At 57.8% G+C, this 12,483-nt stretch overlaps 1 protein-coding gene across 2 annotated transcripts; it reads right to left on the bottom strand.

The window, feature by feature from the left end:
- Window positions 1-152: 152 nt before the first annotated feature.
- Window positions 153-8,872, bottom strand: SYTL1 (synaptotagmin like 1). 2 transcript variants are annotated; one of them, XM_037033017.1, is made up of 15 exons: window positions 8,734-8,872; window positions 6,403-6,661; window positions 4,839-4,987; window positions 4,559-4,628; window positions 4,434-4,479; window positions 3,917-3,989; window positions 3,561-3,661; window positions 3,314-3,427; window positions 2,908-3,071; window positions 2,533-2,629; window positions 2,073-2,231; window positions 1,752-1,830; window positions 1,535-1,634; window positions 579-784; window positions 153-381 (listed from the first exon to the last, which is right to left on the bottom strand). In XM_037033017.1, exons 2-15 carry the CDS (start codon window positions 6,591-6,593, stop codon window positions 242-244), a joined length of 1,689 nt encoding a protein of 562 aa, XP_036888912.1. In that variant the 5' UTR covers window positions 6,594-6,661; window positions 8,734-8,872; the 3' UTR covers window positions 153-241. The 2 variants fall into 2 exon arrangements, with proteins under 2 accessions (XP_036888912.1, XP_036888911.1); XM_037033016.1 differs by having other exon boundaries at window positions 6,403-6,631; window positions 8,734-8,816.
- Window positions 8,873-12,483: the final 3,611 nt, after the last annotated feature.

Consider the following 12,483-nt stretch of genomic DNA (forward strand, 5'->3'; position numbering starts at 1 on the left):
GCAACCTCTGAGGTATTTGAGGGTCCTGGTACCAGCTCTCTAAGATCTTTATGTCTGAATCTAAAGTGTCTTCACCTGGCCCCCTACACTTTCCTGGTTCTTTCCTGCTTTCACCTCCTTCCCCCAACCCCAAACAGACATCAGCCCCTTACTGCCCTTAGAACAGACTTTATTGGCTTTCTCCAAGGGCAGGCCCTGAGATGTGGGTCCAGAGAGGGGTCTGGTAAGACCTGTCAGGCAGCTATGTCCTGGGGGCCAGGTTCGTTCTGAGGGGCAGAAGGCCGTCCACCCACTCGCACGGTCGTTCCAGGAGCGCCCGCCACAGCTGCTTCTCCTCAGGTGTGGAATCCATCCAGGGCACCTGGAGCCCGTAGCTGCTGCCTGGGCAAGGGTAGAGAGTATGGGCATGCTGGATACCCCAGGTCCCAAGGAATACCAGCCTGATCCCAGATTATGCACTTATCCCCTCACTTCTCAATGGACACCAAAGCTCACAAAAGGGCAGAGAAATGCCCAAGGCTCCAAACTAAGCCCTTGCCTCCCAGCACTAACGGCCCCTAGGGTGCTGCCCCACTTACCGGTGCCCAGGCTGAGGCGTGTGCCCCCCAGCTGGCGGCTGGCCAGGGCCCCGTGGTCCCAGAGGGAGAGCTCCGCACAGGCCTGGCGCAGGTCAGCAGGCCCGAAGCCGTCATAGACCATGGTGTGGTTGAACACAGGGCTGAGGCTCCTTCGCACCACCCTCGTCCGTTGGCGGCTGGCCCGGCTGTCATCAGGCAGCACCGAGCTATGGCATAGGCAGGCTGGCATCAAGTGGCTTCCCTCACACTGCCGGGGACCCAGCAGTCACTGAGTTCTACCTGTACTCCCTCACAATGACAGGGCCTCTGGTTCCTGTCCGAGACTTGGCCTCAAGCCCTCACTCCCCTGGGACCTTTTCATTAGCCTCCTCTCTGGGCTCCTGCCAGGGGAATGGCTCCGAAATGGGGTTTTGCCGCTCCCAGCTCAGTGACCTTCACTGACTCCCTGCTGCCCCCGAGTAGTTTCCAAACTTTTTAAAGCCTCGGAGCCCTTTCTGCGAGATAAAGTATTGCTCAGAAGTACAGAACCTCAGAGAAAACAAGGTCTGGTTGAATCAGGGCTGGATCTCAGAACCCGTTAGGCCTACCTCCATTTCACTCTCTCAGGGCAGGCCAGAGCCTGGGAGGACACCACCAGAGGTTCCCCTGGAGCTCACTTTGAAAACCACTGAACTGCAGGGCCTCACAGCCTGGCCTTGCGGGTCCTCCACGGAGGGGCCCCTGTGACCTCCCAGGTCCCAGCCTCAGCTCTCCAGCAAGTCCTAAAGGTGTCAGCCGCCGAAATGCAGCTCCTCAAAGGTGTCCTCTCAACTCTCCGCACTCAAGCTGTCCCCTTTACCCCTGCTCAGTGGTCAAAGCGCAGATTGAGGGGATCAAGGGTGGGTGATCAGAAGGGGGTGGGGAGCTCCACTACAAGGCAGAAGGAAAGGAAGTGGGGAGGTCCGGATATCCCTCACCATTGTACGTAAGTATCCAGGGATCCTGAACGAAGAGGCACAAGGTCCTGAGCTTCCTTCACCCAGAAGTGCAACTCCCCGCTCGGGGGCAGTCCTGCACCTGCGGAAAGCCTCGGCTCGGGCTCTGCCCCACGGACAGAGCCCGCCCTCTTGTGGGACAGAGTCCCCTGCTTCCCAGGGGCCTGTCCAACTTGGTCTCTGGTGGGAGGCCACTCACCCTCAGAGCCGGCAGGAACGTACTTGAGGGACAGAGAGAGCCGCCCACGGCTGGGAAGGTCGTCAGGAGAGGGCAGGACCTGCGAGAGATGGTTCATCAGGGAGCTGGGACGAGGCCCAAGGCAAAGAGGCCACAACCAGGTGGGGTCTCCAGACCCCCAATGGGGCGTGGTTAGCGGAGAGGGCGGGATCTGCAGGGGCAGGGCCAGGTCCTGGCACCCAGTACTCCCGGTTTCCAGGCTAAGGGGTCTAGGGGAAAGCTCGGTGGGGTGAAAACCGGAGATGTGTGCTGTGGGCCCTCCACACGGGTCAGCTGCCTCACCCGGGGCTGCAGGGGGAGCCAGATGGCCTCAGAGTCCCAGTCCCACGTATCCAGGTGCACTTCAACTTCTCCCAGAAACAGGTTGCGACCCAGGCTTTCGCGGTGCCACACGGACAGGCTCAGCACGCGGCCCGGGAGCTCGGCCTGCGGGACGGAGTACTGGGGGACAGGAGGTGCGCTTTAACGGAGCACCGCCGATGGCCCGGCTGCAGTGCTGCAGCAGTGTTGACTGGGGCTCGTCCTCCCACACTCCTGGCAGGGCCGAATCCTGGGACGCCCCGAAGGGCATTCACGGCAGTCTGAACGCCGTGCCCACCACTAGACTCCCTGCCGTTCTCCCGGCCGAATGGAGGGCTGAGGCGACAGGCAATGACGATGCCAATGGCTGCCCTGCCACCCTGGCCCTCAGGAAGGGACGTCCGATTCGTGAATGGGGGCTGCCCCGTCGTCGCAGCCTTACCCGGAGAGTCTCGTTAAAGACAGGGTTCAGATTCCGTTTCTTCACAGTCGTCTTGCGCTTGCTCTGCTTATCCGGGAGGAGGTAGCTTTTGACGTAGCTGGAGTGGGAGAGGTGAGGACCGCTGAGCCAGGTCCGGGGAGGCCCTCCCGGCACCTCCCTCCCGGGCCTGGGGGCTTCCCTAGTCACAGCGGGGAACTCAGCTTCAGTGCCAGGCCCCGCGCGGCTCTTTACAGGCGTCATCTCACTGGACCCCACGCCCCCCGAGAACACTGTGACCCCCATTCTGAAGACCAGGAAACAGGCCGAGACAGGAGGTGGTCCTGGGCGGTGAGAGCGGCTCCCTGGCGCCCCCGCCCGCCGGGGTGGGGCACTCACGGGTCCGAGCGGCGGCGCCGCGCGGCGGCGAGGTTCTGGCATTGGATCACATGCACCCGCAGCTCGGCGGCGGCGGGCTCGTAGCGCAGCGCGAAGTGCACGGAGCCGCGCACCTGCACACCCGCCTCCACCTCCCCTGACAGGCTCATCAGGCTGCCGCTCAGCTGGGGGTAGATAGCGGGGATTGGGGTGTCAGAGCGAGGTGCAGGCTTCCACTGGGGCTGGGGAGCGCGGAGGGTTCAGACGGAGGTTAAGGGGGCAAAGCGAGGTGACGAGGCGAAGGGCATTGGGAGGTAGCTTGCCTAGGAGCTGGAGTTTCAGGTCGGGGGGCGAGGGAGGGGTGAGGCAGGGGCTAAGTGTCGGGATGCGGGGAGGAGCGGCGCCCCCGTCCCCTTCTTCCCCTCACCGTGGAGGAGTTGAGGCTGGACACGGAGGAGCTGCTGCTGAGCATGCGGTCGAGTGAGGGGCCGGGCTCCGGAGCCTCCTCCCCGTTCTCCAGGATCTCGGACATCGCCTGAATCTGGGGAGAGGGGAAGTGACGGGGTCCCCGCTTTTCCCAGCCCCTTCCCCGACCATGCTCGGTCCCGACGGCTCAGTCCCGGCCCTCACTCCGCTCCGGGTCTTGAGAGCAGCTACGGGCCGCTCCCGCCTACCTGGGCTGGGCGGGGCTTCGGCTCCTCCTCCCCACCAGAAGGCGGCTCCGGCTCCGGGTCCGCCCGCTCCTCGTAAACCTGTGTATCCCCTCGGCCAGGGGCTGGGGTGGGGCGCAAGCTACAGAGCCAGTCCCTCTCAGCCCGCCCCGAGGAAATCTGGAGGAACTGGTTTATAACCCCCATGACCTGAAGATTGGGGCCCCAGTGCTGCTCTGGGGTTGTCCATAGAGACCGCAAGCCTCCCCCCACCCCCAATATGGAAGATGAAGGTCAACACAGGTGGTTGGAGTTACTTAAGAGTTGCCTCTGGCCCCCACGACTTCTCTATGCTCCCCAACACACGCCCTCCCACTTACCTTCCTGGGCTTTCGGCTCCTCCTCATGATCAGAAGCCTCTGGGGGGACATATGGTGAGGGGAAATCAGGTCCCTGAAGGAAGCAAGGGGTAGAAATCACAGTGGGGACTAGTGATGAAGAGACAAAAGGTTATGATGAGGTCAGAGGTCAGAGGCTCCAGCCTACTGCCCCAGCTTTAGATTTAGCACAGCCATCAGGGCAGGGCTGGCAACCACCTGCAGGACCAGTTGGACCTGTACCTCACACCCCTTCACACTTCAGGGCCTGCCTTGCCTGACTCCCAGGGTCCCATTAGTGGGAGAGTGTAGTATATGAGTCCTGGCCCTGGCCCCGCCCATTCCTATACCACCTGTAATAGCCAGATTCAGAGATTTCCTTAGAGGTCCATACACCCATTTGGCAGAGAGGAGAACAGGGGCACAGACCAGGCTCTCCTGATTCAAAGGCTGGGTCTCTTTCCCAACGCCATGCCACTGTACATTCATTCATTAGTTCATTCACTCACTCATTACTCACCTCAGCCTCACTGAGTTTCTCCCGGTGGGCCTGGTCTATGAGGGGCCTAGGAGTAGGGAGAGGTGGTCAGGGCCAGGACTCAGATGACTCGTAGACCCCCTCCTCTCCCTGCCACCCCTACTCACCCAGGCTCCAACTCCTCTTCCGTCTCTTGCCCAGCAGCCTCAGCCTCCGTGTTGCTATCCAGAGCCTGTTCTGTGCACAGGTGAGAAGTTCTGTGAAACCACCTGTGCAGAAAGTCTGGCCCTGGGAGATACCACCCACCTCCCATAGCCCACTGGTGGGTGGTACTCAACCAAAGGCACAGTGCCAGGGGCAGCAGGGACTGGAACCCGGGGGCCCTCCATGTACACCGGGTACCCCGGCCTGCATGAAGCCTGCCCTGCCCTGACTATCTCCCCTTACCCCTGGAGCTCTTCTTCCTGCGGATAGAGGCTCGGACAAGGTCAGAGCCAAGGTGGGCATGGTGGTGCCGTTGGGCACGTGCTTCCTGGAACCAGTCCCCTGTCAGGATTTTCAGCTGCCCAGGGTCGGCCAGTGAGGCCCGGAGCTTCCTGGAGAACAGGGGAGGCCGTGGCTGTTACCACTCACCCAGCCAATGTTCCTGCCACCCACTATGTGCAGGGCCCTGTACCTGGGGCCAGGGACACAACAGCAAATCAGACTTGATCCCTACTTTGGAGGAGCTCAGGCTGGTGGGGAGACTGAGTCTGGAATAGACAAGTACACTACAGAGAGGTAGGAGCTGTGATGGATATAAGAAGGGCCAACTTTGAGATAAATATCAAACTAGGTGCCAGTGTCAGTCGTAAGCAATTACCATGGTCAGACCACCAGGAGGTATGGTTCCTTTGTCTTGTCGACCACTAGCAGTCGTACTATAAAACTTACTGTAGCTACTGTCTTGCAGCAAAGGTTATCTGTGCAGGCTATGGGGTTACCTTCCACTCTGACCCAATCTTCCTATAAGTAACTTACTCTAGCATAAATTCTGTTATAATTCTGGATTGCCTATCTAAAAATAAATAAATAAAGCAAGCAGCCCTGGCTGGTGTGGTTCAGTGGATTGAGCACTGGCCTGCAAACCGAAAGGTTGCTGGTTCAATTCCCAGCCAGGGCACAAGCCTGGGTTACGGGCCAGGTCCCCAGTTAGGAGAGTGTGAGAGGCAACGGATCCATGTATCTCTCATATATAGATGTTTCTTACTCTCTCTTTCTCCTTTCCTTACCCTCTCTCTAAAAGTAAATAAATAAAATTTAAAATAATAAAAAATTAAAAATAAATAAATAAAGTGACAGCTCTGCATAATTCCGCCTAACACTATGAGGAAGTGCTCCTTAGCCACGCTTTGCAGCTGGGGACAGTGGTGCTGGGGAGGTCGGGTAAGTTGCCTAAGGTCACGCAGCTAGGAGGTGTCTGTCCCCAAGCTCTACTAATAAGTTCCATGCTCATCTGCCACTGTGCTCTTCCAGAAAGAAGGAACGACCTAGAAGTGAAAGGTGGGTGGTTCAGGGACTGCGGAGCACCTGAATGGCTGTAGCGGACACTCGGTGTATGTGTGTGAGGGTTGGTGGTTCCTGGTGGGAGATGGGGTGTGGGAGGCTGGCAGGGACCAATCAGGGAGGCCTCGTGGACCCAGCTTAGGAGTTTGCCCCTGACACAGATGCCGAGGAGCCTTGAGAAGGTTTGGGAAGGCGTATTAAGAACAGATCTGAGGAGCTCTGGCTGCCATGTGGTGAGCTGGCCAGAGCCGGCGAGCCCGGAGTGCGGGAAGCCGGCAGGGTGCTGTTGCAGCCTCTCTGAGAGAGGTGATAAGCTGAGCTGGCCAGGAGTACACGGAACCAAAAGGCAAAAAACAAGAACTACTCATTTCTATGAGGCCGCGTGTTAGTGGGGGCGGGGTGGGGTCTCCAGCCCCCAGTGCCTGAGGCCCCCTCCTCCTGGGCTTCCTGCCCTGTCCTTCCTCACCTGACCCGCCCTTCCTCCAGCTGGCGCAGGTTGGCATCTCGCTTCAGGACTTCAGCAATGGCCTCCTGCTCCTCTTCCGTTAGGAAGCTGAGGTCCAACAGCTCATTGGCCTTGGGCTCTGGCTCATGCTCCATGAGGGTGCAAGGTGGGGCCCAGAGCCCCTCTTGAGATGGGTGGCCACTCTGGGGCATCAGCTGGGGCAGCGCCCTGGCTGGGCACACATGGCTCCCTGGGGGCAGACGGGGGGTCAGGCCAAGCCCTGTACAAATATAGGGCACATCCTGGTGTTGCCTTCCCCTTTCTGCCCAAATATGTGCAGGGGTGGGCAGAGTACAATCCCAGGAAGGCTGAGGTCAAGGGGGCATGAGATGCACCCATAGACACATACATGCACTGGCCTGTAAACACACTCAGGGACATACTTACAGGCATAAATAGAGACTCTTGTGCACACACAATGATACATGTAAACACAACTACCTGTAGACATACACCCAGTCACACATGTACACTGCTACCTGTATAAAAAGACAGGTTGATGCACCCCTGCTTCCTGGTGAAGGGCCCTATACAGTCATAGGCCCAGGCCCACGCCCCAACCAAGAGATGAACCTAACATTTTCAAACCTGCACAAGGCCCACGCACACGAAGGGAGGCAGGACTGGACCCACAGGGTGGGTTAGCCTGTACAAGAATAAGCCCTGGGACAAAGATTTGTCCCTACATATACACAAATCACACAGACCTTTGCACACACAAATTGCTACCCCTACCCAACAGGAATGTGAGCTCCTTGAAGGTAGAGACAGGCTCTCTCCCCCAAAGCCAGTACTCTGCACACAACAGATGGTTGGTGAGAGCTTGATTAATTAAAGGCAGAAATACGTCTGCACATACCTGAGGAATGAACACACACAAACACGCACCCAGACACACAGGCACACACACATATCTGCTCACCCTCCCACCCTGGAACCTCCCCTCCCTCCATCCTTCACCTCCACCCTGCCCTGGCCCGTTTGGCCTTCCTGTCTGAGGCAACCTCCTCCCCAGCCTACACCCCTAACTTCCTCCCACCCCCACCCCTGAGGTAACCATCACCCCCACCCCCACAGGCCTCCAGCCTGGGGATTCCCTGGCTGCCAGCCCTGCCCTCTCGCTCAGACGCCCTGGGCCCCTTGCTCTGGCCACATTAGTCCCCCACCCATGCTGACCCAGGACCTGGCTGGGGTCTCCGTGGTGGAGGCCAAGTGCTGACAAAGCAGCTCCAGCCGCTCAGGTACCATGGTGACCCCGGAAGCAAAACATTTGCCGAGCCCTGAGGGGCAGGTGGGTGTGTGGACGTGGCAAGGGGCCCATGACTGGGCCATGGGCAGAGCAGAGCCATGGTCTGAGCCCATTGGGCTGTCTCTCCTCCCTAACCTGCCTGTGTCCTCCTGTGCAAGGACACCAGGGTGAAGGCAGGTCCTGGCTTGTTCCCACTGCCTGCGTTCTGTGTCCTCCCAGCTGAGTCAGTGTCAAAACCCAAGGAAAACCCCCTCGCTGCTGCCTCACCCTCGCCCACCAGGCACTGCACAGCCTGTGTGAATGCCTGCATGCTCCACATTAGCCTTAGTTCCTGCACCCCTCCTGTGCCCGAAGGACCCAGGTATGGCAGTTTGGGGCTCTTCTGCAGCTGGCATGCGAGCTCACAGTGGTGTCTCTGGTGAACTGTGCTGTTTGGAGAGCGGGCCCAGCAGGCATGTCTGCACGCCGAGGACCCACGAGCCTGTACCCTTGGCCAGCACGGATAGCATATCGCTGCATGTGTGTGTGTCCACCCGTGGTGTGTGATGCTGAAAGGGTGGCTGTTGTCTTTGTGATGTGTTCAGTGATTTTCTGGGTGACAGTGTTGTGGGGTGTATTTGCTGCTGTGCTGTATGCGTGACTGAGTTGTGTGTTGTGGTGTGTAGTCTGGCACCCCAAGGGTCCCCAGGGTGTATGTGTGTGTAGGTGTGGGGGCAGTCTGTAAAACTGACCCCACTCTTGTCCTACAGGTCTGCCTGGAGCTGGTGTGGGCACCTGAGCCCAGAGTCCCGGCACCACAGGCCTTCCTGCAGTCCCCTCTCCTTCCGGAGGCAGAAACAAGTATCTGGTCTTCCCTGCTGTTTCAACACTATGGGACACACCCGTTGGTCAGTACGAGCGTCTGTCCAACTGTCTGGCTGTTCTAGTCCCAGACACACTCCCGCCTCCCCAACCCCAAGGTCCCAGAGGGTGCTCAGGATACCAGGTGGCAGTGCCTGCCCCTAGGGACACTGGCAGGAGACCCCTGTCCTGAGGCATGTTACCTGTAGGGGTCCAGTATGGAGGGGACACCTTCGTAGAGTGGCCCCGGCTCTCTTGGCAGCCGAGTATCGGGGGCCGGGAGAAGAGCAAGTGAAGTACTAAGGCTGACTCAACCGGTGGCTGGAGTAGCTGCCCCACTAGGAGAAGGAAACACCTTCTCAGGAGGGTCTGATGCAAAACCGGGCCTGGAGTTTCATTCCCCAGGGGTGTGCCCTAGCCTCTGCTTTCAGGAAACCCAGAGCCGCTGTGCCTGGTGGGAGATGCCTGGGACTGGGCCCCAGCTCCACTGCAGACTTACTGTGTGACGCCTGTCACCCCTCAGGGCCTTGGCTGCCCCAACTGCAGAATGGGTAGCAGCCCTGCCCTGCCCACTGAGGAGCTGAGAGGAACTTGCTTTGAAAAAAAAGGTAGAAACTTTCTAAGAACCAGACTAATGGAAGAACCGTCCTAAGTAGAGTTTCTGCTCTGCCGCTGTGTGACTCCAGGTAGGTCTCTTAACCATTCTGAGCTGCAGTTTCCTCCAGTGCAAGCTGTGGGCAGCGGAGTGTGGAGAGCTCTATTAGAAGGGAAATGAAAGTGCCTGGCACAAGCTGGTATATAGTGGCACCAGGTGTCCCCTCTTCAACAGAGTCCCTTTTGACAACCGCTGTCCCTCCATGTTCTCATATGCCTCCTGGGAAGTGCTGGCCACAGCACAGCTGCTTTCTTGGCCCTTCTGGGCCCCATCTGTTTGGGGCCTGGGCACCTCCACGGCCAAAGTGAGGCTCCCACACCGCTGCCTCCGGGAAGCCCCTCTGAGCGCCCCATTCTGCTTCCAGATTCTGCCCACTCTGAGAATGGCTCTGGGCCCTAGACTACGTTGGCTTTGGGACCAAGCTTTGAGACGTCCCCTCCATTCTACTCTGCCTGCCCTGCTGCAGCTCCCTTCCTGGTATAAGTTAAAGATCAGAGGGCACCTCCCAGACTCTGGAGAGGGGAGGTGGGGCAAGGAGATGACTGTAAACGACCCCCCACTCCTTCCCCCTTCATCAGAACTGGCTTAGTAATGTCATCACCACTCTGAGCACCTGTGGGTCCCTCTACCCCAGAGCAAGGCCCAGCCTCCCCATTTATTTTTTTTGCAGGTCAATCTTATTTGGTGAGTCTCTTTTTACTCATCTGTTAAGTGGCAGTAATAATCCCTTCTCAGATGGTTTTCACTACAATTCAGTAAGATTCCTGCCGGTCCTTCATAAATATACACATGTATTTGTAAAAGCAAACCTTTGAGCCGTGGGCGGGGTTACTGTGGTGCCTGCTTCCTCCATCCAGTCTCCCAAAATGGAAGGAGGGCGGCCAACAACATCCTCACCCCTTCCTATCCTGATCCTGGCTCCCACCAAGGGTGTTTCCCTAGCTCCCACTTCCCACCTCTCAGCAGCCCTCACCCCTGGAAGGCACCAAACTTCAACTCTTTCTTTACTCCTCCAGCTTCTGATTTTCCTTCCTCTCTCTCTGATCTCCTGTCCATAGCTCTGACTCTCCGTGACGCTGGTACTTCTGTCCAACTCTCCTGTCAACTCAACCTGGACTCTGCCCCCTCCCCAGGTGAAACCTCTTATGTCCACGCGGAACCAGCCCCACGTCCTGGCCCCCAGGTCTCTTGCAGCTTCCTGCCAGTCACCAGACCTCCCTCCCTCCCCTCCAGCCTGGGGCTTCTCTATCCGTTCCCGATCTCCTCTCCCTCCCACAGCCCAGGAGGTCCCAGGCCCTGCCTAGTCTCTTCTGGAAACCTCCTCCCTGTCTCCTGGCCTCCACACCCAGCCCCTCTGGCCTTAATTGCACAGCTATTAGAGGGCCCTGTCAACACCCCGCTTTGTCATACCTCAGCTTTGGAAGGTGCCAGCTGAACCACGGTACCCTGTGACCCTTCAACAAATCTGCTCCAAATCAGCCGGCCTCCCGGAGACACTTCCACTGACAGAAGTCTCATTGTCTCCCCACAGTCCACCCTCCTTTTGGGCTGCCCAACCCCTCAGCCAGCTCAGGACCCCACCTGTCTCCGACTGGCCTTACAGCCTTGCTACAGACTCCGCTCCCCGTTGCTTCAGCAACCCTGGCCATCTGTGCTCCCTAATCCTCCACTGCAGGACACTTCCCCACCAGCCCTCTAGGGTTGGGTGGGGCTCAATGTCACTGCACTATGGCTAGTCTCTAGGCAGCTTTCAATGGCCAAGAAGCCCCAGATCTGGCTTAAAATTTCCTGGAGGGCCACATGGTCCTGCACAGTCTTGGATCAGTGATGGCCTCTGGGAGCCTCACTCTCTCCCTTTGAACAGGGTCAGCAACAGCAACCATCTCATAGGACTGTCATCAGGAAGGAGTGTTCCCTTTCTTTGGTCTCAGGCACCTGTCTCTCTTGGTCACAGGGCCCCCATCCTTTGGAGAAACACCCCTCCGCCCTCCCTCTTGTGCTCTAGTGAAGCCATTTCACAGATGGTCCTGAGCTGGGGCTCCAGAGCCAAGCTGCTTCTGCCTCTGCAACCTGGTTCTGCTTTTCCCACCTGTGACCTAAAGCAAGCCAGTTGCTTCTCTGCACTTATTTCATTGTCAAATGGGAACGACACACATAGCCCGCAGAGCTGTGGTGAGGGTAAATGATCTAATACTTTATGACAAGGCCGGGCACATAGTAAGCACTCAATTTACTGTCGGTGATTGTCATGGGCCTGTTTATGCCCTGCCTCTGAAAGGCTAACTGAAAATCCTGCTAGGCAGAGGCAGGCCTTAAAACTGTTTTTTAGCTCTGGCCAGCATGGCTGGGTTGGTTGGAGTGCCACCCCATCCACCAAAACGTCACAGGATCGATTGATCCCGTCAGGGCACATACCTGGGTTGCAGGTTTGGTGCCCAGGTGGGGCACATATGGGGGCAACTGATCGATGATGGTTCTTTCAATGCTTCTCTGTCTCCTTTCCTCTAAAATCAATGAATGTATCTTTGGCCAAGGATTTAAAATACATATATTTTTTTAAAACCCAAACACCACCCCCCCTTTTTTCTATTTTGCTGTGGTTGTCCTTTGCACTGGAACTCATACCTGCCCCCTACCAGCCAAATCTCAGATGGACACCAATATGAAAGAAAAAATTTTGAAGAAATTTTTATGAAGTGGGGAGAGGAAACTTGACCTGGAGAAACTTCAGGCTTGGACACCCCAGCACTGCGGGGTCTGGGACGAGCTGAGCCAGGGCTCGGAGGGCCAGCAGCCAGAGATGTCCTCAAGGCCAGGCTCAGGATGAACACAGCAGGCCCTCAAGATTCAGAGACCAAACCCTTTACTGGTTCAACTAAGTAACACATGGCATAGGGCAAAATTAGGAAAGACTCCACCGATGAAGTGTCTTGTAAGCTGGGCTTTGGGAAGAAGCTGGGCTGTGACTTTAATAGGTGGAAGGCACAGGAACAGAAGTGAGAGCAGCTGGAGCGCAGTGTGGGGAGAGGAGAGTGCGGGCCCTAAGGCCCACACAGAAGCGGAGGCACAGTGGGTCAGGGAGGGGCGGGGCCACTGGGGGCGGGGCAAGGAACCTGGCGCTGTGACTGACATATGGCAGGCTAAGGTTCCCAGCTGTCCCTGGCTCTGAACCCTGGGGCTGTGGTCTGCTCAGCCCCAACCCCCCACCCTCCTGCCAAGTTCTTCCCAACAAGGACCACGGGAGGGGTTTCAATATTCGTTTGCCTTGAAGAGAAAACTTTGGGATGGTGGGTGAGGA

The sequence above is a fragment of the Sturnira hondurensis genome, unplaced genomic scaffold (genome assembly GCF_014824575.4).
Source record: "Sturnira hondurensis isolate 20B ecotype Veracruz unplaced genomic scaffold, ASM1482457v3 Scaffold0021555, whole genome shotgun sequence".
NCBI lineage: Eukaryota > Metazoa > Chordata > Mammalia > Chiroptera > Phyllostomidae > Sturnira > Sturnira hondurensis.